At 42.7% G+C, this 27,023-nt stretch overlaps 1 protein-coding gene across 1 annotated transcript in view; it reads left to right on the forward strand.

The window, feature by feature from the left end:
• Window positions 1-27,023, forward strand: part of smchd1 (structural maintenance of chromosomes flexible hinge domain containing 1) — a 302,280-nt gene that overhangs the window by 241,590 nt on the left and 33,667 nt on the right. The window contains exon 37 of the mRNA XM_070893027.1: window positions 11,631-11,783. Within this exon, the coding sequence (XP_070749128.1) occupies window positions 11,631-11,783 (153 nt within the window). The remainder of the gene's footprint in view (window positions 1-11,630; window positions 11,784-27,023) is intronic.

Below are 27,023 nucleotides of genomic sequence, written 5' to 3' on the forward strand. Positions count from 1 at the left end.
ACCCCTTATCCCCTTATCGTTTAAGAAACTGTTAGATCTCTTAATTTCCAATGAAATATGAACTCCGATGGTAGTTTTAACTTTTTAATCTTGGCAGAGAGCAACAAGCTGCTGGCTGATTGCCAGTTTCTTTGTCTTACTGAGACACATGGTCAAAATGGCTGTATTTTATACCTGGATCAATTTACAGAAAAGAACTCGCCTTCTTTGACCTTATTGGCTCAATCAATATTCTTTTAACGTTTTAATTGGCTAGCTACCCAAGGTCCGAAAATGTCAAGTTGATTGATGAGTTAAAGCAACATGCCGAACTGCATGTAGCAGCCTTGACTTGGGGGTCTGTGAATTTTCACAGTCTGTCTAAATGAGCCTGTTTGAATACTCTATCAATCCCCCCTTTGATTCTTTCACAAACTGAATCATAAAACATCAGGTATCACTGGTTAAACATTCTACAAAATAATTTCATACATGTTAATAGAGTTTCCTTCTAAAATTTGTTGATGTGTTTCGCCACATGTCAGGACTAGTAGCTTCCACACAAATTTACACCAACCCGAGTTCCATCGTGGCCACAATGGAAGTCTGGTTTTAGTAGGTTAATTAACCTTATTCCAATTTAATCCAAATCAATATCTTAATTCAACCAGTAAACCACCTTTCCTTAAGCATAACATACCCCTGTGCCACGTACAGACAGTCTGCTGGGACCTGCAAGGTGTCTCACCTGTGGGACAGCCGCCTGGTTGCAACAACATTTAATCAACATAAACAAACAATATAAAAGTAAATGGTATTTACATGTAATTCCCTTGGTTACTCTACTATACAGTAAATTTATACATTTTCGCAAAAAGTAATTGTCCTTATTAGATTTCAGCTTCAGTTACGGGTGCTCGTTTAATGTGTGAAGCGTGGATCCAGGCTTTCTTTCCTTGGACTTTAACAGCTGCCTGGGTGGTCAATAACACTTGATAAGGTCCTTCCCACTTGGCACCCAAAGGTTCTTTATGCAACTTTTTTCACATACACCCAGATTCCCGGGATGATGTCGTGTCCTCCTTCGCGTGGATTACCCCAAGCTGCCGATACCTGTCGGGAAACAGAACTAATAGCATTGGTTAGGTTCTGACAGTATCAATAGTTCCTGGCAGCGACATGGGTCTTCCTGTTATAATTTCAAATGGGCTTAGACCTGTAGTTCTGTTCGGGGTTGCCCTAATGCTGCATAGCACTATTGGTAGTGCCTGGGGCCATGGTGTTCCTTCTTGGTGATATTTGGCAAGCCGTTGTTTCAGAGTTCGATTCATTCGTTCTACTTGTCCTGATGATTGTGGATGATAAGGACAGTGTAAATCCCACGTAATGTTCAGTAACCTGCAGACTTCTTGGCAGACAGCACCTGTGAAGTGTGTTCCCTGATCTGAGTCAATGCTACTCGGGACTCCCCATCGGGGAATGTAATCCTTACACAAGACCTTTGCAGTGTGATTGGCTGTGGCTCTTTTAGTTGGGACAGCTTCTACCCATCTAGAGAATCTGTCAACCATGACAAGAATGTTAGTGTATCCTTGGCATGAAGGAAGAGATATATAATCAACCTGCAGATCTGGAATGGTCCGACAGGGGCAGGGGGCCTCAGTTGAGGCATTACCGTGATGGGTCCAGAATTATTTTTCTGGCAGACCACACAGCGGTCTGTTACCAGCTGGGCATGTTTTTTAAATCCCCGACCCCACCAGCTTTTCTGGAACCGTGCCGTCAACTGGTGAGGCCAAGTGTCCCCACGAGTGGATCTGTTGGGCTAAAAAAGGCATAAGCGCTAGTGGCGCGACTGGCTTGTCGGTAACTCTTTGTCTCCAGATACCATCTTCGCATAGCTTAATTCCTGCCTCAATCCATGTCCATTTTTCCTCTCTGGAGCACTCACCTTGCATTGTTTGAAGGTCTCGTGTCAGAGTCATGAGTGCTTTCAATCTGCACATCTGTGTTGGTTCTTCTGGAGGAACGCCCTGTGAGGCGGCATCTTTAGCTGCCTGGTCGGCTAGGGCATTTCCCTGTGCTTCTGTGGTATTTTCCTTGGTATGGGCCTTACACTTCAGGATGGACACTTCCTGAGGTAATTGTATGGCCTCCAGTAAGTCTCGGACTTCTTTTCCATTTCGGATAGGTGTACCAGCAGCAGTGAGGAATCCTCTTTTCCGCCATAACATACCAAAGTCGTGAGCGACTCCAAAAGCATAACGCGAATCTGTGTAGACATTAGCTGACTGTCCTTCTGCTATTCGACATGCTTCTGACAGGGCCCGTAACTCGGCCTGTTGTGCTGACGTTCCAGAGGGTAAACATCCTTTTGCCACTACCTCATATAAGGTTGTAACTGCCCATCCTGCTTTTCTGGTACCATTGTCAACAAAGGAGGAACCATCTGTAAACAGGATGAGGTCTGGGTTGTGCAGAGGCTCCTCTGCTGCTAAGGCTGCTTCTTCTGTTTCTTTTAAAATCGCCACGCAGTCATGCTCTTCACATTCTCCCCCCTCTTGCTCCCTCGATTCTGACATCGGGAGCATAGTTGCGGGATTAACCGGGCTGGCCCGGACGATATGGAGATTAGGAACTTCCAAAACTGCTGTCCAGCGGGTCCATCTTGCTGCCGTCACCTGAGACATTCTATTCATAGACAGCAAAGCATGTACGGTGTGGGGACACTTGACAATCAGCTTTTGGTCGAGGACGAGACCCGCATGATCATTACCACTCAACATGTAGCTTCCATGGCCCTTAGGCAACTTCCCCATCCGAGGGCTATCGCATCCAGTTTTGCCGAATAATAGCCAATAGGTCTTTGCCGATCCCCATGTTCTTGTGTCAGTACAGTTGTTATATATCCTTCTTTCTCATGGACAAACAGGGTAAATGGCTTACCACTGTCGGGGATTCCCAGAGCCGGTGCCGAACACAAAGCCTTTTTCAAACTCAGGAAGGCCTCTTGCTGTTCTTTAGTGAGGGTGATGGCTTCCTTAGAGGCACGTTTCCCCTTTAAAATATCATTCAGTGGCTGAGCAAGCTGTGTGAAGGAGTCAATCCAATTTCTGTTAAAGTTACACAATCCCAAAAAAGACCTTAGTTCCTGAATAGTGGTGGTTTTTTTAGCAGCCCGAATGGCTGCAGTTCTATCCTGGGTAAGTTCTCTCTTTCCTTGTGAAATCTTTTGTCCCAGGTATACAACTTCTTCTTGGGATATTTGTGCTTTGTCGATGCTGGCTTTATGTCCTTTCAGCCAAAGATGGTCCAGCAAAGCTCGTAAATCTTGTTCATGCTGTTCTTCCGTGTTTGAAGCTAGCAGGATATCGTCTACATATTGGATGACAGGGGAGGTAATTCTCGCAAATGGCTTTGTAAAGCCATGTGGAATACCGTAGGGCTGTTGTAGAAACTCTGCGGTAACCGGGTCCAAGTATACTGTTGTCCTTGGACCGTGAAAGCAAACCACTGTCGAACCTCCGGTGCCAGAGGCACTGACCAAAATCCGTTGGCCATATCTATAACCGAGAAATATTTATGTTCCGGTTTGAGGGCATTAAAAATGGTGGAGGGATCTGTGACCAAAGGAGCTTTTTGATCAATACACTGGTTAGCTTTCCTATAATCGACAGTCAAACGCCAAGTCTCATTAGATTTCTGTACCGGCCACAAGGGGCTATTGGAGGAGCTATGCGTTTTAATAAGCACCCCTTGTTTCTCCAATTGCTGAATAACCGGTAAGATTCCCGCGATGGCAGTTGGACTGATGGGATACTGTTTAGTGTATGGAGGCTTGGTCCCTGTAAATGACGCAGACTCCATCTGGAGTAGGCCACAATCATTCTTATCTTTCGCCCATATCGGGTGTTCCTTCAATTCTTCTTTCTTCAAAGTTCTAATTGACCATGTCACCCGACCATCCTCGAAATGCAACGATGAATCTATTTGGATTAGAACGTCCATTCCCAAAAGGGGTTGATCTACTGGGCCTATCCAGACCGGCATGGTTAGTTCATGTGGACCCAGCCCTATAAGTACAGGTGTTGTTCTTTTAATTTCCATTTTATGGCCCCCAACTCCATAGGCTGTACGTGCCCTACCATCCAACTGCAAAAAGTCTCCATATTGTAGGGGTAAGCATGTTAATTCCGCCCCTGTGTCTAAAAGACAGTCCACATCCTTATCGCCCACCCTCACAGTTATATATAGCCCATCTCCCCTTTGTTGTATTAGTGCGATGAAGGGGGCCAGGGTGGGCTCTAATCGTTTTTTGCTATCCTAAGTAACTCCTTCTGTTGTTGTATTGTCAGTCGCTTAAATGCTTCTATGAGGTCGTTATCTTGTGACAAGCCTGGCTTGTTGGCTGAATTGTATCCCTGGCTGCGTCCTCTTCCCCAGCCACGACCTTGCTGTTTTGCCCTGCACATCTTGGCCCAGTGACCTTCTTTCCCACAATAATGACATTTTCCGGGTAATTTTCCGAATGACTGTTTATAGGAATCCTAGGATTTCCATCCCATAGCCTGTACAGCTCGGACTTTAGCTCCCATATCCCAATCTAATTGGTTACATCGATCCACCAATGCTGCAAAGGTAGTTCCTCTACCTTCCCAGTCCGGTAACACTACCTTAAGCATTTTGGACAGTTCTGGCTTTAGACCTGTCACGAAAGCTGCTTTCAGGGATCCAAACGCTTGTTCATCCATTTCCTCATCCGTATTATTCATACCCGAATGTTCGAGCCACGTGCATCTAAACCGCTCGTCATACTCCAGGACCTCCTCTGTTCCTTTCTGTTGGTAGGCTGCAATTTTTCCCCAGTCTGTCTTAGCTGGACTGAAGGCTTGCAGCCAGTGTTTAATCGCCTCCCATTCTGTGTCTAATTCTTGCTCATTCTGCCCCAAAGCTTCATCTACCTTGTCGTGCAATTTTCTTCCCTGTGTTTTTGGCACCATTATGGTCAAAATTTGCACTCCGTCCCAGGGATGAAGTTGATATATATTTCTTAAGCATTCCAATTGGTCCCATGTTTTTACTCCCCCTTTCTTTGGATTGGGCAACTCCTTGGACCATTTATCAATTTTCTCTGGGTCTGCCGGAGCATGAACTAAGTATTCTGCATACACCCTTTTCTTTGTTTTTTTGGTTCCGCCCTCATCCACAGTCTCTTCTGATTTGACTACAACTCGTCTTTTTTTAAACGGGGCAAAGCGCACCCCTAATTCTTCATCATCCTCCGACACTGTATTGTCGGAGGATTCAGAAACCGTATCTATTCCTCGGTCGTGTCTTCGGGTTTGCGCTTTTAATTTATCCAAACATGGGTACCCTGGGAATTGATCAATACATTTTCCTTTTCCTATTACTGTCTCTTGACCTAATGATTTTTTCCATTCTTTAATTTCACCTTTAAGATCGTTAACTTCCGCTTCCAGCTTTTGAAGTTCAAGCTTTTTCTGTCGCAGCTGTGCACAAACAGCTTGCAATTGATCCTTTGTACTGGTCAGTTCTCGATCATGTTGGGAACGCATTATAATTTCATTCCGGTTTCGGATCTGGCCCATAACCGCTAGGGACCATCTAGTTCGCTCTTTATTTTTCATACGGGTCGTTTTTCCCCAGACCCTTTTAATCTCGTCTAAGGACCATTGTCCTTTGGAGGTTCTGTACTTTTGTTCGATCTTAATGCAGGTTTTAGATAAGTTGAATTGTTGCTCTATGTATTCTTTCAACTGTTCGAGAATTAAATCTAGCGAAACTTCAGGTGGTGCCTGCCCACCTTTAACAGTTGTAGGCAATTCTTTGTTCTTATCTTCTGCTGCCATTTCTTTACCCGGGTCTCGAGTCGTAGGCTTTTAGCCGATCAATAGGTCAGTGATTAATTAACTCTTAACACACCGCCGAAGTTTAGACGTCTATGGGACCTTGAGCCGACTACCAACCGGAGGGTTCGCAAACCGGAGGCTTTCGGAATCGCGTAGAAGGAGAGGCGAATTTAGACTTTTGACCGAGGACTTTTTTAAAAAAGAGGAGTCCTTACCTCAATATATCGGTCCGATGTCCAAAATTCAGTTTCTTTCCTCAGCGATCCTGTTCGCAGCGCCAAAATTGTGAACTCCGATGGTAGTTTTAACTGTTTAATCTTGGCAGAGAGCAACAAACTGCAGGCTGATTGCCAGTTTCTTTGTCTTACTGAGACACATGGTCAAAATGGCTATATTTTATACCTGGATCAATTTACAGAAAAGAACTCTCCTTCTTTGACCTTATTGGCTCAATCAATATTCTTTTAACGTTTTAATTAGCTTGCTACCCAAGGTCCGAAAATGTCAAGTTGATTGATGAGTTAATGCAACATGCCGAACTGCATGTAGCAGCCTTGACTTGAGGGTCTGTGAATTTTCACAGTCTGTCTAAATGAGCCTGTTTGAATACTCTATCAGAAACTGTCTATTTCTGTCTTAAATTTATTCAATGTCCCAGCTTCCACAGCTCTCTGAGGCCGCAAATTCCACAGATTTCTAACACTCGAAGAAATTTCTCCTCATCTCAGTTTTAAATGGGCAGTCCCTTATTCTAAGATCATGCCCTCTAGTTCTAGTCTCCCCATCAGTGGAAACCTCCTCTCTGCATCCACCTTGTCATGCCACCTCATAATCATAAACGTTTCGATAAGATCACCTCTCATTCTTCTGAATTCCAATGAGTAGAGGCCCAACCTTTCCTCATAAGTCAACCCGCACATCTCCGGAATCAACCAAGTGAACCCTCTCTGAACTGCCTCCAAAGCAAGTATATCCTTTCGTAAATTTGGAAACCAGGTGTGGCCTCACCAATAACATGTATAGCTGTAGCAAGACTTCCCTGCTTTTATACTCCATCCCCTTTGCAATAAAGGCCAAGATTCCATTGGCCTTCCTGATCACTTGCTGTACCTGCATGCTATCCTTTTGTGTTTCATGCACAAGTACCCCCAGGTCCCGCTGTACTGCAGCACTTTGCAATCTTTCTCCATTTAAATAATAATTTGCTCTTTGATTTTTTTCTGCCAAAATGCATGACCTCACACTTTCCAACATTATACTCCATCTGTCAAATTTTTGTTCACTCACTTAGCCTGTTTAAGTCCTTTTGCAGATTTTTTGTGTCCTCCTCACACCTTGCTTTTCCTCCCATCTTTGTATCGTCAGCAAACTTGGCTATGTTACACTCAGTCCCTTCTTCCAAGTCGTTAATATAGATTGTAAATAGTTGTGGTCCCAGCACTGATCTCTGTGGCACCCCACTAGTTACTGGTTGCCAACCAGAAAATGAACCATTTATCCCGACTCTCTGTTTTCTGTTAGTTAGCCAATCCTCTATCCATGCTAATATACTACCCTCAACCCCGTGAACTTTTATCTTGTGCAGTAACCTTTTATGTGGCACCTTGTCAAATGCCTTCTGGAAATCCAAATGCACCACATCCACTGGTTCCCCTTTATCCACCCTGTTGGTAGGGGGAGGGGGGGGGGTGGGAATAAGAAGAAGGAGGAGGGGGGCCGCCGCCAAGGAGCTGTTCAGGCGGGCCGCCGAGGAGGCCCCGAGGTAAGGGCAGTGGCAGCAGGCGAGGTCCGGGGTCGAGCAGCGGTGGGACCCCGAGGTTGGCAGGGTCAGCAGGTCCGGATTCCGGAATATTTTATGGATTCCAGACAACCCTGCCACCGATCGGTCTGGATTCTGGAACTCTGGATTTTCGACGCTGTACCTGTACTATTCTTCATAAGATATAAGCCTCTTTTAATCTATTACTATCCTTAACTTCTTTAGTTAGCCACAGATCGCTTACTTTTCCCATGGAGTTTTTATTTCTTAATGGAATGTATATTCGTTGAGAATTTTGGAATATTTCTTTAAATGTTTCCCATGATGATGATGACTGTTATACCTTTAATCTAATTTCCCAATCTACCTTAATCAACTCGCTCGTCATGCCTTTGTAATTGGCTTTATTTAAGTTTTGGACTCTAGTTTTGGATTTAAATATGCAACTTTCATTCCCAAAGTAAAATTCTATGGTATTATGATCAGTCTTCCCCACAGGATCCTTTACTATGAGATTACTAATTAACCCTGTCTCATTACACAATATAAGATCTAAAATAGCCTGTTCCGTGGTTGGTTCCACAACATATTGTTCTAGGAAACTGTCTCTGATGCATTCCATGAATTCTGGAGATGAGGGGGTTGACCTATGAGGAAAGGTTGAGTAGATTGGGCCTCTACATTGGAATTCAGAAGAATGAGAGGTGATCTTATCAAAACGTGTAAGATTATGAGGGGGCTTGACAAGGTGGATGCAGAGAGAATGTTTCCACTGATGGGGGAGACTAGAACTAGGGAGAGCAGAATTTTAGAATAGGGGTCGCAATTTATGAGGAGGAGGAATTTCAACTCTGAGGATTGTAAATCTGTGGAGTTTGCTACTTCAGAGAGTTGTGGGAACTGGGTCTTAACCGATAAGGGGTTATGGGGAACGGGCAGGAAAGTGGACCTGAGTCCATGATCGGATCAGCCATGATTGTATTAAATGGCAGAGCAGGCTCGAGGGGCTGTATGGCCTACTGCTCCTAGTTCTTATGTTCTTATGAACTTGTCCTCCAGACCACCTTTGCCAATTTGATTTGCCCAGTCTATATGAAGGTTAAAGTCCCTCACAATTATTGCATTACCTTTGCTACAAGCACCTATTATTTGTTGATTCATACCGTCCAACGGTTTAGCTATTGTTAGGGGGCCTCGATTTCGAGAGACTACCTATGATGATGATGATAAACTACTTCCACCAGTGTTTTCTGCCCCTTGTTTTTCCTTATTTCCACCTATACTGTATCTACTTCCTGATCTTCCAAGCCACTATTGTCCTTATGTCATCCTTTATTATCAGAGCTACCCCCTTCTTTTGCATTCTGCCTATCTTTCAAAAGGTCATGTAACCTGGAATATTTTGTTCCCAACCTTAGTCACCTTGCAACCATGTCTCTGTAATGGCTATTAGATTAATGCTATTTATCTCTATTTGTGCCACTAATTCGACTATCCTGTTATGAATGCTTTATGTATTCAGATAAAGAGCCTTTCATTTTAAATCTTAAATCATTATTTCCTGATGCACTATTGCCGTTAAAATCTATGTCCCTTCCTGTCACACTCTGCTTATCTTTATCCAGATCACTACACTGCGCCATTGCATTGACTTTTCTCTCTTAAATTTCAAAATTTCTCCCCACCTCTTTTTTTAGTTTAAAACCCTATCTGCAGTCCTAGTTATTCAATTCGCCAGGACACAGGTCATAGCCTGGTAAAGATTGCATATTGAAGGTTATGTTTATGCTTACTATAATCATAGATACTACACGAGGGCATGGCCTCAAACCTAGAAGAGAGAGAATGAAAACATAGTTTAAATTTATGCGTTGGACTACATATATCAGCAAATTAGAGGAGCACAGATATCTCGGATGGAGCTGGAGGAGGTTAGAGATAGGGAGGGGTGAGGCCATGGAGGGATTTGAAAACAACGATGGGAATTTTGAAATCAAGGCATTGCTTAACTGGGAGCCAATGTAGGTCAGTGAGCAAAGGGGTGATGGGTGAACAGGACGTGGTGCGAGTTAGAACACGGCCAGCAGTGTTTTGGTTGACCTCAAGTTTACATAGGGTAGAGTATGGGAGGCCAGGCAGGGGTACGTTGGAATAGTCAAGTATAAAAGTAACAGGCATGGATGAGGGTTTCAGCAGCAGATGAGTTGAGGCAAGGACGGAGATGGGCGATGTTACGGAGGTGGAAATAGTTATGCTGCGAATATGTGGTCACAAGCTTATTCCAGGGTCAAATATGACACCGAGATTGTGAACAGAGAGGGGTGGAGTAAGTCGCTGGGGAACGGAGTTTGTGGCGGGGACCGAAAACAATGGCTTCGGTCTACCTAATATTTAATTGGAGGAAATTTCTGCTCATCCAGTACTGGACGTTAGGCAAACAGTCTGATAATTTAGAGACCATGGAGTGGTGGTGAGGTAGAGCTGGGTGTCGTCAGCGTACATGTGGAAACTGACGCTGTGTTTTCAGATGGGGAAGAATGTAGATAGAAACAGAGAAATAGGAGGGGGCCAAGGATAGAACCTTGTGGGGACGGGGCAGGAGACACAGGAAATTACAATGCTCTAATTATAGATGATGTCAGTATGAGAGGTAAAATAAATACACAATGAAAACCAAGTGAGGTGGGGGGAGGGGGGGCGGAGGAAGAGAAAGAGTACAATTACTGCTTCTTCGAGCAACATGTAAAGCAAGATCCTGAGCAGATGTTAATTTTAGTGGACCAGAAATTATTAGTTACCTGGAAGTCGTTGGAAATCTAATGATCATTGTACACTTGGATTTAATAATGAAAGATTTTAGAAAGGCATATGGGAAAGGAACTAGGGAGGTTTAAGTGAAAGAGACGTCTAAAAGATGATGGAATTTCAATGGAAAGTTTTGATGTCCACTTAAGGAATAGTGGAAGTGTAGCTATGGGTCATATGATTAGAAAGCTGGAGTATGAATTTAGCAAGAGCTGCTTTACTCTTGCACGAGAAGCAGCTCAGAGGTCAAACATCTGCTTATACAAATTGATAGGTTTCAAATATCCAGCACTATGTTGAGGTCGACCCATAATGCATCTCCTCTGGCTACATGAGGCAACATCGATAGCTTTTGTAAACGTTAGCTTTAGCAGCTGCAAGCACACGAATTGCTAATGTGAGTCGGGTTGGTAGAAATGGCACAGATGGGATATGAATCTCCGATGGGGGGGGCTCAGCATAAAAACATTTAGTGCTGTACATAATATGTTTTCTCATCTAGCTATTTAAAAAGAAACTCATCTGTAATCTATGTCTGATACTGTATTGAGCATCTAATGTTTGATCTATGCTGTCTGCATAATGGAGCAATCAAATCCACTCGAACTCTTGGGGCAGCCATTTTTAATTTTCTGTTTATAATTTTAGCTTTGTTTCAAAATTAACATTTTACTTTTTTAAAAACAAAACCTGTCCCATGTGTCCAGGACCCAAACCCATTTGATCTAAATCTCCTTTCACCTCCAAGCATAGCAAGGTACCACATTCTGTTGATCAGGTTTCTCCTATCACAGTTCCATTTATTGAAATCCTTCCTCCACTACTTCCCATTAATCAAACCCTTACTTTGCTGATCGCACTTGTTCTTTTCCCCCACCCCTCTCACAATTTGCTCTTGTTTCTCCTGTCCTGGCGATTCTTGCTTTGATCTCCATTTTTGTTGGTTCCCGAAACTTCGATGGATTGTTATACCACATCTGTGCACCAAACTACTGGGCTGTGTATAATTTAGAGTATTATTCCTTCTGGTCAATTTTTTCTTTAACTTGTAATTTATGCTTTCATTCCTTCCCTCATCTTACAAAAAAAAGCCTTGCATCTTTCTTTGCAGATATGTATATTCACTTGAATGAACATCTAGACTTGATTTACTTATATTAAGACATTTAATAAAGTAATGCATACAAGGCTTCTTTGTGTTTGTTCTTTGCAATTAGGACGAATATAACAATGCAGCTGGCAAGCATATGTGTGGCAAATTGATGGTTACAATTAAAAGTACGACTGAAGGTGATGGTGAGATTCCTCAGTTTCAGGGAAAACACAGCTATCTAGAGTTTGAACTCAACCAAGGATCTTCTGTTATTTCAGTAAGTAATTTAGTTTAACTCATCTGGGGAATGCCTACTGACAGGCACAGTTAATCTGCTATTGGGGAGAGTCATTGTGATTGGTTCAAAGAAGAGGAGTCACTGCTTTAACAATCTGATCAAAGTGACTTAAAATGAAACTTAAAATGCCATTCAGTATATAGTTTTGTTCTGTGTTAAAGTTGTCCTCTAATGTACTGTTTTCTTTAGTTTAAAAATAGTACAACTTGAAGCAAGCTTTTGTCAAATGATCTGTTCCACACATTCTTTGCCTTTTTTGTTGCAGAGATTAATATAGTTATTGTATTAAAGTGGGGTGAACGATGCATTTCATTTACAAATGGCTGTGCTCTACAAATTCTTGTTAATTGCAGAATTGTAATGATAAAGCAGTAGCATTTGGAAATAGATTCTTTCGCAATTTCATATGGACCTACGAAAAGCCATGATTTGAAAAGACAATTATATTCCATCTGTCCTGTTCCAAAGTTTAAAATTATCCCATACCCCAAATTAGTTCCATTTGCTAAAAGGCTATCTGGCTCCCTCTTGAATTGGCTTCTGCTTCCATTCCTCCTGAGCACATCAATGAAATAGCTAAATCTAAATGGTTTCTCCAACTCTCTCCATTTCAGCTGAGTTCATACCCACTAAGTAATTATGGTTATGAAATATTCAGTTTACCTATATCCCATTGGATCTTGACAATTTTGAGAAGATTAAACTGAACCACTTTTTCACCAGTTTAAACTGAAGTTTTTTTTTAGATTTAATTTTTGTACATTTATTGTACTTGGTTGTCTATATTGTGGCTTTTAAGGCTTTTACTGTATTAATCATGCTGCGGGTCTTTCTGTCAGTTCAAGAAGCGGTTAGTCTCTTTGCCCTCTCCAGATTATAGTATCTTGAGTAATATGAGAGTATGGAACAGGGGCATAAAGGCTGTGAAATCTGTGTTTGGGGCCTATATATTGGGGAGGGTGATTTTCTTCTGCCAGTTGAGGTTTTTTCCCCACTAGTTATCAACCAAGTAGATTGACTCAAAATAGTCAGGACTGTGAAAGGGCATATAGCTACACCTGCTTGGTTGGAGGACAATGAAGCATAGAGAATTTACCTTAACCAATTTATTTTTTTAGTGTTTTTGTGTTCCATATTTGATGGATGTTCTTTTTAGAGGAGCACTAGTATTCTGTGTTTTTTGATATCTGTTTTAGTATCAGACTCAAATAAGTATTTTGAAGGGGGACTTCAGGCCTTTTTAACAACACAGGGTGTTTTCCTTTACCTTTTCTCTTTAAGAGCATACTGTCTATAGCTTTAATGTCATTTTTATAATGGGGTTCCCAAATCTACACATTGTACTCTTCATAATCATCATGGGCGATCCTTCGAACGAGAATGACTTGCTTCCACAAGTTCATAGGTGTTTCAATGAAGGACCTGAGGTTCCAGTCCTGAACTCCAGTTGAGGGGGTAGAAGATGCCTGTGCGTGAATTTTTTTAACGTGTGGTGACTATTGCACATCAGCTACCACACGGGCTTGACAGAGCTAGGTACTCTTAGCTGTGGTCTAACTAATGTTTCACAGCCGTTTTGGGCATCCCATTATAGAAACAACATTAAAACTATAGAGCATGTGCAGCAATCTTCCAAACCTCCTTGGCTATGGGGGTGTGCTAGAGCACTGGAGAATTGCAAATATTACAAACAATGAAGAAGATTGTAACAGACTTCAAGAGGACATTGACTGGTACAATAGGCAGATACGAGGCGGAAGAAATTAAACGCAGAGAAGTGTAAAGTGATACATTTTGGTAGGAAGAATGAGATGAGACATTACGAACTAAATGGTACAATTTTAAAGGGGGTGCAGGAACAGAGACCTGGGGGTGTGGATACACAAATCTTTGAAGGTGGCAAGACAAGTTGAGACGGCTGTTTTTTTTAACAAGCATATGGGATCCTTGGCTTTATTAATAGAGGCATAGAGTACAAAAGCAAAGAAGTTATGCTAAACCTTTTATAAAACATTGGTTAAGCCTCAGCTGGAGTATTGTTCAATTTTGGGACTAGGATGTCAAGGCCTTGAAGAGGGGATGCAGAATGGTACTGGGGATAAGAGATTTCAGTTATATGGAAAGACTGGAGAAGCTGGGGTTGTTCTCCTTGAAGCAGAGAAGGCAAGGAGATTTATACAGATGTTCAAAATTAAGAACATAAGAAATCGGAACAGGAGTAGGCCAAACTGCCCCTCAAGCCGGCTCCGCCATTCAATAAGATCATGGCTGATCTGATCATTGATTCAGCTCCACTTCCCTGCCCGCTCCCCATAAGCCCTTATCATTTAAGAAAGTTGTCTATTTCTGTCTTAAATTTATTCAATGTCCTGGCTTCCACAGCTCTCTGAGGCAGCGAATTCCACAGATTTACAACCCTCAGAGAAGAAATTTCTCCTCATCTCAATTTTAAATGAGCGGCCCCTTATTTGAAGATCATTCCCTATACTTCTAGTCTTCCCCATCAGTGGAAACGTCCTCTCTGCATTCACCTTGTCAAGCCCCCTCATAATCTTACACGTTTCGATAAGATCACCTTGCATTCTTCTGAATTCCAATGAGTAGAGGCCCAACCTATTCAATCCCCTCATCTCCGGAATCAACCTAGTGAATCATCTCTGAACTGCCTCCAAAGCAAGTATATCCTTTTGTAAATATGGAAACCAAAACTGCACGCAGTATTCCAGATGTGGCCTCACCAATACCCTGTAGAGCTGTAGCAAGACTTCCCTGCTTTTATACTCCATCCCCTTTGCAATACTATCCTTTTGTGTTTCATGCACAAGTACCCCCAGGCCCCACAATCTTTCCCCAGTTAAATAATAACTTGCTCTTTGATTTTTTTTTTCTGCCAAAGTGCATGACCTCACACCTTCCAACATTATACTCCATCTGCCAAATTTTTGCCCACTCACTTAGCCTGTCTGTCCTTTTGCAGATTTTTTGTGTCCTCCTCACACATTGCTTTTCCTCCCATCTTTGTATCATCAGCAAACTTGGCTACATTACACTCAGTCCCTTCTTTCAAGTCGTTAATATAGATTGTAAATAGTTGGGGTCCCAGCACTGATCCCTGCAGCACCCCTCTAGTTATTGGTTGCCAACCAGAGAATGAACCATTTATCCTGACTCTCTGTTTTCTGTTAGTTAGCCAATCCTCTATCCATGCTAATATATTACCCCCAACCCCATGAACTTTTTTCTTGTACAGTAACCTTTTATGTGGCACCTTGTCAAATGCCTTCTGGAAGTCCAAATGCACCACATTCACTGGTTCCCCTTTATCCACTCTGTTCGTTACATCCTCAAAAAATTCCAACAAATTGTCAAACATAACTTCCCTTTCATAAATCCACGCTGACACTGCCTGACCGAATGTTGCTTTTCCAAATGTCCTGCTATTGCTTCTTTAATAATGGATTCCAACATTTTCCCAACCACAGATGTTAGGCTAACTGGTCTATAGTTTTCTGCTTTTCGTCTGCCTCCTTTTTTAAATAGGGGCGTTACATTTGCAGTTTTCCAATTTGCTGCGACCTCCCCAGAATCCAGGAATTTTGGTAAGTTACAACCAATGCATCCACAATCCCTGCCGCAATGGTTTTGATAGAGTAGATAAGGAGAAACTGTTTCTTGTAGCAGAAGGGTTGTTAACCGGAGGAGACAGACTTGAGGTGATTGACAAACGAACCAGATGCGATGTAACATTTTATTACACAACAAGTTATTGTGATCTGGAATGCGCTGCCTTAAAGGCTGGTGGAAGCAAATGCAATAGTGACATTCAAAAAAGAAATGGATAAATACTTAAAGGAAAAGAATGTACAGGGCTATGGAAAAAGAGTAGGGGACTGGGATTAATTGGATAGCTCTACATAAGAACAAACACAGGCACAATGAATCGAATAGTCTTCTGTGCTGTATCATTCTGATTCTATGAATGTAAATTCGCCAAGATGATGGGAAAATACAATTGAGATTTGAGATACTGGTACTGTTTCCAGTGGAACAGCGATAGGAGATTTAATAGATATTTTTAAAATGATGTAAGGTTGAAGATCAATGACATGGGATCATAATTAAAAATTATTAGCGAGGATAGGATAAATTGTTGTTGGAGCTTGGAATGCTTTGCACAGAAGTTGTTTGAGGCAGAAACCAATGTTTTTGTTTAAGGAAAATTGAAGAAATGTTTGTGGTGGAGGAAGATGCAAGGTAATGGAGAGAGAGCAGGGCAGTGATTTCTAAGTGTAAGTAATAGCAGACACTGTTGGATGCCCTGCTACAGCAAATTCTGGCTCGTTATGTATGTCTGCCCAGTTCCTGTTTTGGGATTTGCGATCAAATTTGCAATCTGAGTAATTTGGACTTTAGAAAGCTGGTATATAATCGCTCTAGTTTCTTGATGAGATTAGTCTTAAACAACCATGCTTTAATTTCAACCATTCATGTGTGGTTAGAAATGTCAGAGTACATATGCCTTCGGAGTCACTATAGCTGAAATGAGTATGACTTTTATGTAACTTTGAAAACTACTTATATCAAACATCAAATCATTTTTCAAAACTATTTTTGACCAACAAAGCAATAGGACACCTGTTCCCATAGCTGACCACTAACTTTTTTTTTTAAAGAAATTGATTTCCTTTTTTCCCTTTAGAGAAACAGTTGATCTCAATGACGATTGCTAATTATTTGTTTTAGTGCACCTAAAACAATGCTTAACATAAGTAATGTAAAAGTCCTGCATTTTGATTTCATGCACTGAATAATTGTTAATAGTAAAAATTATATTTTGTCTACATACCGTCTTTCGGACGAGAGATTAAATCAATTGGTATACATTGGCCTGTAATTTTTGGTCAGCAGCGAAGGAAAGGCACTCTCCTCTGGCCCCGAAGAAAGCTGTCACAATCTCTGTGGAGATTGTCGCGATCTCTGTGGCAAGAAGTTTGCCTTTTTCGATGTTCAATTGATTTCAGTGCTGTCATGGGAATTCATGGTGCGATGCTGCTGTGACGTCAACAAGCTGTCTAAACAGCCAATCACATTGCAGAATTCTCACAGACAAGAAACACGGAAATGAGAAGCTGCTTTTATCTGGACTTTTTAAAAATGTTAGGAGCGAAATAAAGATTGGGATAAGGTAAGAGCAGAAGTTTTTTTAATTGTGATTTTCTTTATCATAATGGAGAAATTTGACATTCCACAAATATAAAATTTGTTTTTCAGGACCGGAACATCTGTTTACCAGTTAATTTGCTGTTAAAACCCCAAATCCACTTGTTCCAGTAAGGCTTAATATTTAATGGGGTATTTAACAGCACAGCCAGTGTTGGAACAGTGATGGCTGACTGCAATTGCAGGATTTCCACATTTAGATGCGCTAAATCCTGAAGTAACGCTCGGTTTCAGAGGGGTAGTGATGGTGAACGCTGGTGGTTTGCCGACATTACCCACTATGAATTCTGGGCTATTGTACCTGTTATACCAATTTTCCAGCTTCAATTTATCTGCCCCCTCAGGTGGACGTAAAAGTTACCATAGTGTAATTTGAAGAAGAGCAAGGGAGTTCTCGTGTCCTGGCCAAAATGTATCCCTCAATCAACATCACTGATACAGTTTGATTAGTCATGTATCCCATTGCTGTTTGTATACTTTGCTGTACACAAATTGGCTGCTGCATTTCTCCACATCACAACAGTAACACTTCAAAAGTGCTTCAGTGGCTATGAAGTCGTTTTGGACTTCAAGGTCATTGGGTACTATATAAATGCAATTTCTTTCTACTATAGCAATTTGTAGAAAAATATTAGGTTGGCTGAATCATCCATCTCAGGTGAAGTAGTCTAGCTTAAACCTTTTATGAAGTCTTCAATTAATTTAAATGCCGATGTGGGTTTTCCATGTTTTCTTTTCCTTTTTTTTAATGTAATGACACCCATTAGGAACTGTTTCTTGCCGAATAAAATTTTACTTGATCTCAGAGGAACCTTTAAGTGTTATTTCATTTATTGGCAATCTACCTGGTAATTAAACTAAAATATAAAATGGAAACTACACTTTACCTCTTAAGGGCACGATTAATATTTATTCGGACCAACTCCTCTATAGTGTACATTTAAATTCTAGCAAAAATAAAGTGTGACAGAATAGAACGATGAACACCAGTGAAATATTTATTCTACTGGACAAGTACATTTAAATTACACTTTGTAATCTCTCGGCTTTTAATTGCATTCTTTTTATCCAAAAGGACTGATACCACATGATAGCTGGGTATTTCTATATAAATTCAATCAATACTACCTAAAAACAGATTATTCAGGCATTCATTTAATTTGCTGCTTGAGGGATCATGATCTTCTGAGGGCATAATGATGTGCTATATACGTGCAAGTTATTCAATGCCACATGAGGAAAGAAGCTCAATGTTTTAAATGTTCATTTTGCAGGTTCATATTTTTGTGCTGTATCTGAAAGTTTTGTTTGTGTGGCTAAAATGAACATGACAGTGTTTAGCATATAGAAACATAGAAACATAGAAAATAGGTGCAGGAGTAGGCCATTCGGCCCTTCTAGCCTGCACCGCCATTCAATGAGTTCATGGCTGAACATGCAACTTCAGTACCCCATTCCTGCTTTCTCGCCATACCCCTTGATCCCCCTAATAGTAAGGACTTCATCTAACTCCTTTTTGAATATATTTAGTGAATTGGCCTCAACAACTTTCTGTGGTAGAGAATTCCACAGGTTCAGCACTCTCTGGGTGAAGAATTTTCTCCTCATCTCGGTCCTAAATGGCTTACCCCTTATCCTTAGACTGTGACCCCTGGTTCTGGACTTCCCCAACATTGGGAACATTCTTCCTGCATCTAACCTGTCTAAACCCGTCAGAATTTTAAACGTTTCTATGAGGTCCCCTCTCATTCTTCTGAACTCCAGTGAATACAAAGCCCAGTTGATCCTGTCTTTCTTGATAAGTCAGTCCCGCCATCCCGGGAATCAGTCTGGTGAACCTTTGCTGCACTCCCTCAATAGCAAGAATGTCCTTCCTCAGGTTAGGAGACCAAAACTGTACACACTACTCCAGGTGTGGCCTCACCAAGGCCCTGTACAACTGTAGCAACACCTCCCTGCCCCTGTACTCAAATCCCCTCGCTATGAAGGCCAACATGCCATTTGCTTTCTTAACCGCCTGCTGTACCTGCATGCCAACCTTCAATGACTGATGTACCATGACACCCAGGTCTCGTTGCACCTCCCCTTTTCCTAATCTGTCACCATTCAGATAATAGTCTGTCTCTCTCTTTTTACCACCAAAGTGGATAACCTCACATTTATCCACATTATACTTCATCTGCCATGCATTTGCCCACTCACCTAACCTATCCAAGTCGCTCTGCAGCCTCATAGCATCCTCCTCGCAGCTCACACCGCCACCCAACTTAGTGTCATCCGCAAATTTGGAGATACTACATTTAATCCCCTCGTCTAAATCATTAATGTACAGTGTAAACAGCTGGGGCCCCAGCACAGAACCTTGCGGTACCCCACTAGTCACTGCCTGCCATTCTGAAAAGTCCCCATTTACTCCTACTCTTTGCTTTCTGTCTGACAACCAGTTCTCAATCCATGTCAGCACACTACCCCCAATCCCATGTGCTTTAACTTTGCACATTAATCTCTTGTGTGGGACCTTGTCGAAAGCCTTCTGAAAGTCCAAATATACCACATCAACTGGTTCTCCCTTGTCCACTCTACTGGAAACATCCTCAAAAAGTTCCAGAAGATTTGTCAAGCATGATTTCCCTTTCACAAATCCATGCTGACTTGGACCTATCATGTCACCTCTTTCCAAATGCACTGCTATGACATCCTTAGATTTCAAATTGGAGGATTGAAAGTATTATCCAAGTTTCATGGAAAAAGCTTTTTCAATAAGTGGTCTGCACACAGTGGTTTTATACAGAGTGCACTTAAACAGAGTGTTAAAGTTGAGAATTTGGAGAGAGTGGCAGTCTCTGGTAAGGTCTGGGTGAGTACTAGCTGTAAAAAGTGAAATTTAGTTTAACATTTTGAATTTTACTTGCAGCTTTAAAAACTAGTTAACGGAAACTGCCCGTCAGTGGTAGTTAACTGTCAGTTAGCTGTAATTGTTTGCCTTGAATAGGTGCTAAATACTGTGAGCAGGGAGCTGAGTCACCCTTTGTAACTTGGATTTGGCTCCAAGGGTATAAAAGTTAACACTATCAGCTGACGCACAGAGTGGTCTTAAACAGAGTGCACTTAAACAAAAGTGTTAAAGTTGGGAATTTGGAGAATGGGAATTTAGAGAGGAGGGGGAAGGAGATGCTACGTTTTGCCTCCAAACTTTGTAGTACAAGTAAATATTTAATTTTGTCTACGTATAACTTAGAAACATAGAAAATAGGTGCAGGAGCAGGCCATTCAGCCCTTCTAGCCTGCACCGCCATTCAATGAGTTCATGGCTGAACATGAAACTTCAGTACCCCCTTCCTGCTTTCTCGCCATACCCCTTGATCCCCCGAGTAGTAAGGACTTCATCTAACCCCCTTTTTAATATATTTAGTGAATTGGCCTCAACTACTTTCTGTGGTGGAGAATTCCACAGGTTCACCACTCTCTGGGTGAAGAAGTTTCTCCTCATCTTGGTCCTAAATGGCTTACCCCTTATCCTTAGACTGTGACCCCTGGTTCTGGACTTCCCCAACATTGGGAACATTCTTCCTGCATCTAACCTGTCTAAACCCGTCAGAATTTTAAACGTTTCTATGAGGTCCCCTCATTCTTCTGAACTCCAGTGAATACAAGCCCAGTTGATGCAGTCTTTTTTGATAGGTCAGTCCCACCATCCCGGGAATCAGTCTGGTGAATCTTCGCTGCACTCCCTCAATAGCAAGAATGTCCTTCCTTAAACTAGATCTTGTAATTAGTTAAAAACTAAACTATAAGCCAAGTTATTAAACATATAAACTTTAAATAAATTAAATAACTAAAACAAGGTTAAATAGAGATGGCAGTGCAGGTGGTGTGCCACAATTGCAACATGTGGGAGCTTGTGGAAAACACCATGATCCTGGATGACAATGTCTCCAATAAGTGCATCTCGAGGAACTTCAGCTCAAAGTTGTGGGGCATCAGGGAGAGGGAGAGTTATCTGGACACTTTGATCCAGGTGTCAGTCACACCCCTTGGGTTGGGTAATGGTATAGGTCTGGTTAGTGGTCGGGGACAGGAGCGTGTGACTGCAACTCATGCAGTTAAAGGGAACCCAGGTGCAGTGCTGGAGGAACCTCGGCCTTTGTGCTTATCTAACAGGTATGAGGTTCTTGCTGCCTGTGTGGATGAGGGCAACGTCTGCAGGATGGATGAAGTAGACTGACCACAGCACCATGGTACAGGAGGCTATTCAAGTGAGGGGTTGGGGAGAGAAAAGGAATGTTGTAGCGATAGGGAACAATGTAGGCAGGGGGATAGATGCTGTTTTCTAGAGCCCCGACTGCGAATTCTGTAGGCTGCGTTGCCTGCCAGGGTTAAGGATATCTCCTTGTTGCTGGAGAAACATTTGGAGTGAGGGGGAGGATCCAATTGTCGTGGTCCACATAGGAAACAACGACAAAGGTAGAACTAGGAATGAGGTTCTGCTGAGAGAGTTGAGGAGTTAAAGTCATAATTAAAACGCAGAACCTCAAAGGTATTAATATCTGGAATGTTACCTGAGCCATGTACAAATTGACATAGGGACAAACAGATCAGAGAGTTAAATACGTGGCTCAAAGACTGGTGTGGGAGGAAGGGGTTTTGATTCATGGGGCACTGGCACCAATACTGGGGAAAGAGAGAGTTGTTCCGTTGGGACAGACTCCACCGACTCCAGCTGGGACCAGTATCCTGTCGAATCGAATAACTAGGGCTGTAGATAGGGCTTTAAACTAAAAGCATGGGGAAGAGGTCAGGTGAGGGGAAAATTTAGAAATCTAAAGAGAAAAGTCAAGGCAATGGAGCAGTGTGATGATTTGGGTAACGATAAGAGTATGACAGGAAGGGACAGAGAGTTTAATGGTAATAGTGCATCAGTGAATAAGTGAAAGGAAGAAATAATGGTGAAAAGTTAAATTTAAAGTCCTTTTCTTCGAATGCATGAAGCATTCGTAACAAGGGATCTACAAGAAATGAAACCAGCCTAAGTATAAACGAAACAGGAAAGGAGAGCATAGGAATAATTACTGGTAGCATAATGGTTATGTTACTGGACTAGTAATCCAAAGGCTTGGACGAATAATCTAGAATTGTGAATTCAAATCCCACCATGGCGGTTGGGGGATTTAAATTCAGTTAATCTGGAATAAAAAGCGAGTATCAGTAATGGTGATGACGAAGCTACCGGATTGTTTAGTGAACCAGTTGCGTTTTTTTTTAATGTCCTTCCTTTAGGGAAGGAAACCTGCAGTCTCTTACCCGGTCTAGCCTATATGTGACTTCAGACCCACAGCAATGTGGTTGACTCTTAACTGCCCTCTGCAAACCACTCTGCTGTATCCAAAAAAAACTGCTACGATTTAGTGTAGCAGTTCACAAAGGCGGATTACCACCACCACCTTCTCGAGGATAATTGGGGATGGGCAGCAGAGGCACTATTACAGATATTCAATAATTTTTTGGAAAAAGGTGTAGTGACAGAGGACTGGTGGATAGCTAACGTAACACCTATATTTAAGAAGCAAGATAGAACATGTCCAGTGAACTATAGACCAGTCAGCTTAACATCGGTGGTAGGAAAAATAATGGAATCCCTACTAAAGGGAGAAAATAGGACATCTAGACACTAGAAATATAATAATGAATAGTCAGCATGGATTTCAAAAGGGGAAGTCTTGCTTAATCAACCTCATTGAATTCTTTGAAGATGTAGCCAAGAGAGTAGACGAGGGTAATGCAATGGATGTAGTTCATCTAGATTTTCAAAAGGACTTCGATGAAGGACCACATAATAGTTTCATGAATAAGGTCAGAGAATGCGGAGTCGGGGGCAAGTAGCAAAATGGATAGCCAGCTGGCTTCAAGACAGAAAGCAGTGAGTAAGGGTAAAGGGTAGCTTTTTGGAGTAGCAGAAGGTAGAAAGTTGGGTCCCACAAGGATCAGTGCTGGAACCGGTGTTATTCACAATTTATATTAACGATTTGAATCAAAAACACAATTTCTAAATTTGCAGATGACAGTAAATTGTGTGTGTGTGTGGGGGCGGGTAGTCAATACAAAGGAGGACTGCAACAAATTACAAGAAGTAATTAATAAACTTGCAGAATGGGTATATAATTGGCAAATTAATTTTACACACATAAATGTGAAGCATTACATTTTGATAAGAAAAAGTGAGGAGATCACATTACTTGGAAAATAAGAATCTAAAAGGGATCTCGGCATTCAAATACACACATCTCTAAAAGTAGCCACGTAGGTTAATAAGGCTATAAAAAAACTAACCAAGCACTAGGGTTTATTTCTAGAGGAATAGAATTGAAAATTCGAGAAGTTATGCTAAACTTGTATCGAACCTTGGTTCGACCACACTTGGAGTACTGTATACAATTCTGGTCATATGAAAAAGATTATCACAGGCAGTCCCTCGAAATCGAGGAAGACTTGTTTCCACTTCAAAAGTGAGTTCTCGGGTGACTGAACAGTCCAATTCTGGAATTACAGTCTCTGTCGCAGGTGGGACAGACAGTCTTTGGACGAAAGGGTGGGTGGGGAGCCTTGTTTGACGCACGCTCCTTTCACTGCCTGCGCTTGTTTTCTGCATGTTCTCGGCGATGAGACTCGAGGTGCTTAGCGCCCTCCCGATGCTCTTCCTCCATTTAGGGCGACCTTTGGCCAGGAACTCCCAGGTGTCGGTGGGGATGTTGCATTTTTATCAAGAAGGTTTTGAGTGTCCTTGAAACGTTTCCTCTGCTCACCTGGGGCTCGCTTGCCATGTAGGAGTTCCAAGTAGAGCGCTTGCTTTGGGAGTCTTGTGTTGGCATGCGGACAGTGTGGCCCGTCCAGCGGAGCTGGTCGAGTGTGGTCAGTGCTTCGATGCTGGGGATGTTAGCCTGATTGAGAACACTGACGTTGGTGCGTCTGTCCTCCCACGGGATTTTCAGGATCTTGCGGAGACATCGTTGGTGGTATTTCTCCAGCGATATGAGGTGTCTACTGTATATGGTCCACGTCTCTTGAGTCATATAGGAGGGTGGGTATCACTACAGCCCTGTAGACCATAAGCTTGGTGCCAGATTTGAGGGCCTGATCTTCAAACACTCTTCCTCAGGCGGCTGAAGGCCGTGGAGAGGGTGCAAAAATGATTTACAACGGTGATACCAGAAATGTGAGGTTGTACCTATTAAGAAAGGATGAATAATCTGGGTCTCTTTTCTCTTGACAGTAGAAAGCTTGGGTGACCTAATAGAGATCTTTCATATTATGAAAGGTTTTGACAGAGTAGAGACCGAGTGTTTCCACTTGTAGGAAAGAGCAAAACTAGACGTCATCAATATAAGATAGTCACCAAGAAATCAAATAGGGAATTCAGAAAAAACTTCTTTACCACCAGAGAACAACAACTTGTACTTATATAGTGCCTTTAAAGTAGTGAAAAGTCCCAAAGCGCTTCACAGAAGTATTATGAGCTAAACAAATATTGACACCAAGCTGCATAAATAGAAATTAGCGCAGGTGACCAAAAGCTTGGTCAAAGAAGTAGGTTTTGAGGAGCATCTTGAAGGAGGAATGAGAGGTAGAGAGGCGGAGCGGTTTAGGCAGGAAGTTCCAGAGCTTGGGGCCCAGGCAACAGAAGGCACAGCCACCAATGGTTGAGCGATTATAATCAGGGATGCTCAAGAGGGCAGAATTAGAGGAGCGCAGGCATCTTTGGGGGGGGGGGGGGGGGGCGGTCGTGGGGCTGGAAGAGATTACAGAGATGGGAAAGGACGAGGCCATGGAAGGATTTGAAAATAAGGATGAGCATTTTGAAATCAAGGCATTGCTTAACCGGAAGTCAATGTAGGTCAGCGAGCACAGGGATGATGGATGAGTGGAACTTGGTACGAGATAGGACATGAGCAGCCGAGCTTTGGATCACCTCTAGTTTACATAGGGTAGAATGTGGGAGGCCAGCCAGGAGAGCGTTGGAATAGTCTAGTCTAGAGGTAACAAAGGCTTCAATGAGGGCTTCGGCAGCAGATGAGCTGAAGCAAGGGTGGAGACGGGCGATGTTACGGAGGTAGAAATAGGCAGTCTTAGTTATGCTGTGGATATGTGGTCGAAAGCTCATTTCAGGGTCACATATGACACCAAGGTTGCAAACAGTCTGGTTCAGCCTCAGACAGAGATGGGGAGAGAGATGGAATCAGTGGCTAAGGATTGTGTTGTGTTGAGGACCCAAAACAATGGCTTCGGTCTCCCCAATATTCAATTGGAGAAAATTTCTGCTTATCCAGAACTGGATGTCGGACCAGCAGTTTGACAATTTAGAGACCATGGAGGGGTCGAAAGAAGTAGTATTGAGGTAGAGCTGGGTGTCATCAGCATACATGTGGAAACTGATGCTGTGTTTTTGGATGATGTTGCCAAGGGGCGATATGTAGATGAGAAGTAGGAGGAGAGCAAGGATAGATCCTTGGGGGACACCAGAGGTAACGATGCGGGGGCAGGAAGAGAAGCCATTGGAGGTGATTCTCTAGCTACAATTAGATAGGTAAGAATGGAACCAGGCAAGTGCAGTCCCACCCAGCTGGATGACGGTGGAGAGGCATTGGAGGATAGAGTGGTCAACCGCGTTAAAGGCTGCAGGCAAGTCAAGAAGGACAAGGAGGGATAATTTGCCTTTGTCACAAAGGATGGCTGTGACTTTGAGAGCCGTTTCGGTACTGTGGCAGGCGCAGAAACCTGATTGGAAGGATTCAAACCTGGAATTGCTGTAAAGATGGGCACGGATTTTGGAGGTGACAACACGTTCAAGGACTTTGGAGAGGAAAGGGAGATTGGAGATAAGGGCAGTAGTTTGCAAGGACGGAGGGGTCGAGGGTTGGTTTTTTGCGGAGATGGGTGATGATGGCAGATTTGAGGGAGAGGGGGACAGTACCTGAGGCGAAAGAACTGTTAACAATGTCGGCTAACATGGGAGCCAGGAAAGGAAGTTAGGTGGTCATTAGTTTGGTGGGAATAGGGTCAAGGGAGCAGAAAGTTGGTCTCATGGACAGGATAAGGTTGGAAAGGTCATGAGAGGAGGTCGGAGAGAAGCTGGAGAAAGATGTGAGGCTAGGTGAGGGGAATCCTTAGAGAAAGTTTGGCTCAGGGAAGGAAGGGAAGAGGTGAACAAACGGATAGTCTCAATCTTAGAGACAAAGAAGTCCATGAGCTCCTCACACTTATTGTCGGAGGCGAGGGTGGACATTGGGGAGAAGAGTTTAAAAACGCGATTTATAGTGGAGAATAGAAGCCTGGATTTAATTTTACATTCCAGAAGGATTCTGGAATAGTGAGCGATTTTGGCAGATGAGAGCAGGACCCGATAATGCTTTATGTGGTCCAGCCGTATCTGGCGGTGAATGGCTAAACCAATTGTCCGCCATATCCGTTCAAGGGATCAAAGACCAGAGCTGTACGGGGGAGGGACGGCCAGGGTGAGAGTAATTGTTTTAACGGGCTAGGGCATCACCGGTGATGGTGAGGGTGTGATTGAGCAGATCGGTAGCTGCAGAAATGTCATGTTGAATGGAGGGCCAAAGGCTGGATAGTTGCAAGTTGATAAGTGCAGTTGTAAGAGAGTCGGGAGAGATTTTTTTCCCATGGGCGGACATAGAAGGAGGTAGGGTTGGCAGGGTGGAAGGGGGTCGTGGGTGGAGGATGATACAAGGAAATGGTCAGAGATAGCCTTATCTGCTTTTGCACGATGGGAGTAGCGAGGCCACGGGCGATGGCAAGATCAAGCGGGTGGCCATGAATATGGGTTGGGGAGTTTACATGGAGGGAGAGATTAAGGGAGAATAGGAGGCTAGTGAACTCGGAGGAGAGCGAGCATGATGAATTGAGATGAAGGTTGAAATCACCGAGGATGAGAAATCATTTGGTGCAGAGGGAGGCAAATGGTCAAGAAATATCGGTAATAACATTTAT

The sequence above is a fragment of the Pristiophorus japonicus genome, chromosome 1 (genome assembly GCF_044704955.1).
Source record: "Pristiophorus japonicus isolate sPriJap1 chromosome 1, sPriJap1.hap1, whole genome shotgun sequence".
In the NCBI taxonomy this organism is placed as follows: Eukaryota; Metazoa; Chordata; class Chondrichthyes; family Pristiophoridae; genus Pristiophorus; species Pristiophorus japonicus.